The sequence below is a fragment of the Gobius niger genome, assembly GCF_951799975.1.
Source record: "Gobius niger genome assembly, chromosome: 11".
Lineage (NCBI taxonomy): Eukaryota > Metazoa > Chordata > Actinopteri > Gobiiformes > Gobiidae > Gobius > Gobius niger.
In genome coordinates, this window is record NC_136862.1 from 26857283 (window position 1) to 26862462 (window position 5180).

The 5180-nt window shown below is 43.4% G+C and overlaps 1 protein-coding gene across 1 annotated transcript; it reads left to right on the forward strand.

Annotated features, from left to right (window-relative positions):
• The first annotated feature begins 401 nt into the window (after window positions 1–401).
• Window positions 402–5180, forward strand: sap30l (sap30-like). Its single transcript, XM_079566247.1, has 4 exons — window positions 402–1148; window positions 1904–2026; window positions 3125–3223; window positions 3718–5180. Exons 1-4 carry the CDS (start codon window positions 963–965, stop codon window positions 3844–3846), a joined length of 537 nt encoding a protein of 178 aa, XP_079422373.1. The 5' UTR covers window positions 402–962; the 3' UTR covers window positions 3847–5180.

The following is a 5180-nucleotide window of genomic DNA, read 5'->3' on the forward strand; positions in this document are numbered from 1 at the left end:
ACATCATGGCAGAGACAGCTTGCAGGAGCCATCGATAAAACTACTTGATACGCTGTCTTTGCCGTCTGTTCAGTGAACATTGTGTTTAGTGTGCGGAACGCCCGGAGCGGGCAAGTAGTTTCGAGTTGGTATGTGTCGTTAGTTTAGCTAAATATAACTTCCCTTTGTGTTAACCCACTGCAGTACGTGTGGAGGCTTTAAACTCCAAATGTACGCCACCTTCACTCTTGTTCATAGTGGAAAACATATGACGACGCATGACCAGGAAGCGGCCCTTAACCAGACGGGCGTCGCACTCAGCCAATGGCAGCGCGGCATTCAGATTCCGCGCCCGCCTTTAGCAAAATTCCACCAATCGCGTTCGAGAATTTCGGCTTCCTTCCGGGTTTCGAGAGGAACCTTGTCCATTGTAACGAACTGTTCTGAAAGAGTGCCGCGACTGTGTATGTGCCGACTCAAATAAGTGCTTTGCGTGGGCTTTATCATCCGTTACAGTAAGTTTTACGTGCTCCTGGCTTGAGTCCGCGCTTTGCTCGCCAAGATACACGCGGTGCTTGCAAGGACGTGGGCTTTTTTATACGTCTTCGCTCCGTGGGATTTGAGAAAACGTTCAAGCAACATTGCGGTACAGTTAGCATCCAAGCTAGCCTCTGCATTGCTGCTCTCCGGTGTGTATGTCAAGGCAGTTCACCGGAGCTTTACTTCAACGGCACCGTATGGTATTGTTGTTGTTTTTTGGAGTAAATCTATCTAGTCACCCAGACGACCCCAGGACACTCTGAGGGCTTTAGCAGCCTCTCAGTCACAGTAGCTTCATACAGTTTCCACAAAAGGGACAGCGCGTAAAAGCAGCCGTGTCAAACAAACTCCCCCCGAGAAGAAGCCGCGCTGCTGCTGCGTGTTTACGGCGTGTCTCTGCTTTGTTTGGGCTTTGACGCAAGGACAGGGGAAGGTGAGGCAGGATGAACGGGTTTAGTACGGAGGAGGACAGCCACGACGGTCCCCCGGCGCCACCGTTTTACGGCCAGAGCTGTTGCCTGATCGAGGACGGGGAGAGATGCGGCCGATCTGCTGGAAACGCCTCCTTCAGCAAGAGGATCCAGAAGAGTATATCCCAGAAGAAACTCAAGCTGGACATCGACAAAAGTGTGAGTACAAACATCCATGGCTGTGAGTGTGAATGTAACTGTGCGGAAAGAGGCATGTGTGGCTTTTACTTTGAGTGCCATCTTTGTGAGTGCGCGTGCCATCTTGCACGCTCCCTCTCTGTCAGTACGTGCAAATGTCTAACTTTTGCTAACTGGAAGTTTTATGTATTATTACTGTAGTTGTTGCTATTGTTGTGATATTACAGTGCTTTGAGAAAGCTTAACTGAAAGTTTCCAATGTGTGGTTAACATTTAACACACACATCACTACATTTCCATTAGTCTTGATAATAAGTAAACTGCGCACTTTGCTTTCCTGTCCGATCCCAGGTGAAACTCTATCTTGGCACATTGGCTAAAGGCACTGACATGACGATACTAATTGTTGGCATGGCACGTCTTGTGCCAAATAGCGCGTAACTTGATATCCCCAGAGGAAATCCGTGGCTCAGTGATTTGGATGTTAGCTCAGTGCACTGTCTGGTGCCAGACAAGGGCCACATTTGCGTAAAGTACTGTCGCAGCAGCGGAAAGCACTGTTGGGTCATTAGTATTACTCAGTGTCCTTCATTCTGGTGAAGGTAAACGGGACGTTCACTTACTACCTTGCCTACTTGCCTACTTTACTACTACTACTACTACTACTACTACTACTACTACTCAATAACTAGTAGTAACTATAAAGTTATTTTATTCTTCGCAAAAAGAAATGTTTTCCACTTGTAACTCGCTTATATCTATATTCATGTTCTCAGGTTCGCCATCTTTACATCTGCGACTTCCACAAGAACTTCATCCAAAGCGTTCGCAACAAGAGAAAGAGGAAGACGAGCGACGACGGGGGAGATTCACCTGACCATGACGTGGAGGTTCCCGAGGTACGGCAACACCATTCAGGCAAACTTCATCTGCCCCGTCTCGATCCCACAGCGACTGTCACTACTCTGGCCTGCAGAAAAATATAAATAAGCAACAAGATTTAGTTTTTGGGACCATACAGGCTTTATTTCATAGAGCAGCACGGAGTCAAAGGGGCTGAGAAGCAGAGAGAGACTTTCAGCGAGAACATTCTGCACATATAGCAGAACACTGATGTGTCCTCAGCATCATCAGCCGTGACCACGACTATCGGCTGCACTAAACATTTAATCCAGAGGATGAATTAAAAAGTCAAATGCAGTGAACAAATTTGGGGATAATAACATTTAAACGTGAGCAGAAGACAATTATGTCTGATGATAACGGCCATTTATTACACTTTACAACATTACCATTTTAAAGTGCTAGCGGCTGTGTAATAAACTGTATGAAAGTGTCAAAGCCGGGAAAAGAAGCAGTAGGGGCACCTAATAAAATTGACTCCACAGGAACCATTTGCAGTTCTTGGTGCTTTTTAAGCACTAGCCCTCCTTTTGACCGCTTTCCGACAGGGAAGAACTGGGCTGCTTTTGAAGGAACTATTCCAGCTCCTGCCCTGGGGGTAGTACTTTAGTACTTTCCAGTAGAACTTTCCCCCCCAATCGGCAGTAATTACAAAAAAACACATCGACAGTAGGTGACTTTTGTGATTCATTAGTTTATTTAAATATTAATGCAGATTCGCTAATTACCCTGCAGCCACACGCCTCTGCCCTTCACTGATTGGTTTACACCGCTTCCTGTGAGCTTAGTCAGAGTCTGTCCTGCGCAACAAGGCCTATTGATCTAGATATTATTTCATTTCCTCATCAGAAATACACACACAACTGGACAATCTTCTTGCTAGGTATTCAAACCTAGCACAATCAAAATGGAGATGGGTCAAATTCAGTTCTCTCTCAAAAATCTTTTTTATTTTAATTTCAAGTTTACCTTACCTTGCCCACACTGACAGCAGAGTTACCCTCGGGTTGCACAGGACATGCAGACCAACATTGTTCCACGTCATTATGTTAATGGGGTCAACTTACTTAATTATCAGTGTTTTCTGTTTCCAGGTGGATCTGTTCCAGCTACAAGTGAACACATTGAGACGCTACAAGCGACACTACAAACTGCAGACCAGACCAGGACTGAACAAGGCCCAGCTCGCAGAGGTGCGGACAACCACATTTATATGAACATGAAATAGATCATTAATAATAACTTAATAACTTAATAATAATAGTAATAATGATAATAATACAAAATTGTGGTCAGTGAATTGACGTCTCAGTTTTGTACAATTACTGTGTTAGTTTTAGCGTTGCAGACTTAGGGCCACAGATGAGGTCATGTGTGACTGTTTGTGGCAAGTGCTCTGTGCTTGTTTGGTTCACTGCACTAGCGCTCTACTGTACATTTGCTCGAGGCCTAATTAGAACTATTTCTTCCAAGACAATGGTCATTTCACTTTTAAAAAATTCCGCCTAATCCGGCCAAAAGCAGCCAAACCCAAAACCATTTTCCTGTCTTCAGATCAACAACAGTAGCTCAGCTGTTGCTACTGTTATTGTTCTGACAACTCTAAGAAACATATTGCAAACATACTGCTGCTACTTCATCAACTACTTCAGACATTCTAACGTGTTGTATTAATTGTGTTCTGCAGACCGTGAGCCGTCACTTCAGGAACATCCCTGTGAACGAGAAGGAGACGCTGACCTACTTCATCTACATGGTGAAGAGCAGCAAGAGCCGACTGGACCAGAAATCAGACGGCACCAAAGCCCTGGACTGAACTACTGTTTCCTTCAAGAAATTTCCCCCACGACTACCAGACAATGTCAGTAGACCATCCAAAACTGCTCGGCTTTTTTCGCAAAACCAAAATCTGAGCTATCGCTGTCCGGTCAAGATAGGTGATAAGACTTGTTTCACTTGCTACAACTAAAACAGACTCTTCTGCATGCTGTCAAAACGGTCAAGTCTCTCTTCTTTCTCCTGCTGCAAAATGCAAACGGGCGTCAAAAAGCCCGTGAACTTTGATGGACCACTCTTCGTGTACCGATGTAAATGTGTACAAAATCTTGCTGTGCGAATGCTATATACTATGACATATATAGCTGCCTTAAAGCATCAAACAGAGCGTTCTTTTCAGAGGTTACTTTCCCTGTTGTGCCATAAGGGATTGTGGGTCTAAAGGTGTCCGTTTTTAATACGAATGAATGAGATGGCTTTGCGTCCACGTCCCGACGGAGACGGATGATTTAGTTGTTTTCAGCCGCACATTACATTTCCTAAATAGTCGAAGCCTTTGCGATTTTTCTAATGCGGTTTCAATTGGATTTGCATCAACTGTGCAGCCCTTCACACAGGTTCATTGGACACAACTGTTTGAAAACGCGGTTCATATTTGGTGCCATGACATTGGATATTTCTATTCCCTGTACACTTGTAAATATTTCACAAATATACGCTTTTATATAATAATCATGTTGATAAAATCTCTTCTCAGCTTTTATACTCAGAGAGGCTCCATTTATCGCTGCGATCAAACAACAAAAAACCCAGTTAATGAATTCAAAAAAATGCTCCGCTGCATCGAAACCTCGCAGAATAAGACGGCTCTGTTAGAAAACTACTCACATTGGGACGTTGGATGACATTTGTTCAAGTCGTTTTCAGTTTCTTTTCCTCCCTCCTAGTTCAGCCTTACTTTCAGTCATGTCGCTTTTTGATTCTTTTGTTTTTTTTTGGCTTCTTGATGTCAGTGTTATTGTGTGGTATTATTATTATTGCAAACATTTGATAATGGTTACACCGTGCTCACATTAAGCACTGCAAAAGTGACATTAAAATGATTCAAAATGGCCAGATTTTGAGTAGTTTGGACTAGTGTTTATTCAGCCGGGCGAGCGAGTAGTGTCACAATTTCAATGCTTAGTTTTATCTTGATTCAAGGCTGCGTGGCCAAAGCAGGGTATGATGGAAGTACAATGATATCTACAATTGTTAAAAAATAAATACAATAAATACATAGAAAAAAATCATACTTTCTCCTTTTATTTCATGTTAATAAGACGAAACAAACTCCTAAACTTTAAGACTGTTAAGTATATAATACAAGGGCTG

What these genes read in the sequence shown, in the direction of transcription:
- sap30l (XM_079566247.1), top strand. Translation starts at nt 963, where the DNA reads ATGAACGGGTTTAGTACGGAGGAGGACAGCCACGACGGTCCCCCGGCG. An exon ending in ATGACGTGGAGGTTCCCGAG is followed by an intron (nt 2,027 to 3,124) that starts GTACGGCAACAC and finishes TTCTGTTTCCAG; the next exon opens with GTGGATCTGTTCCAGCTACA. An exon ending in ACAAGGCCCAGCTCGCAGAG is followed by an intron (nt 3,224 to 3,717) that starts GTGCGGACAACC and finishes TGTGTTCTGCAG; the next exon opens with ACCGTGAGCCGTCACTTCAG.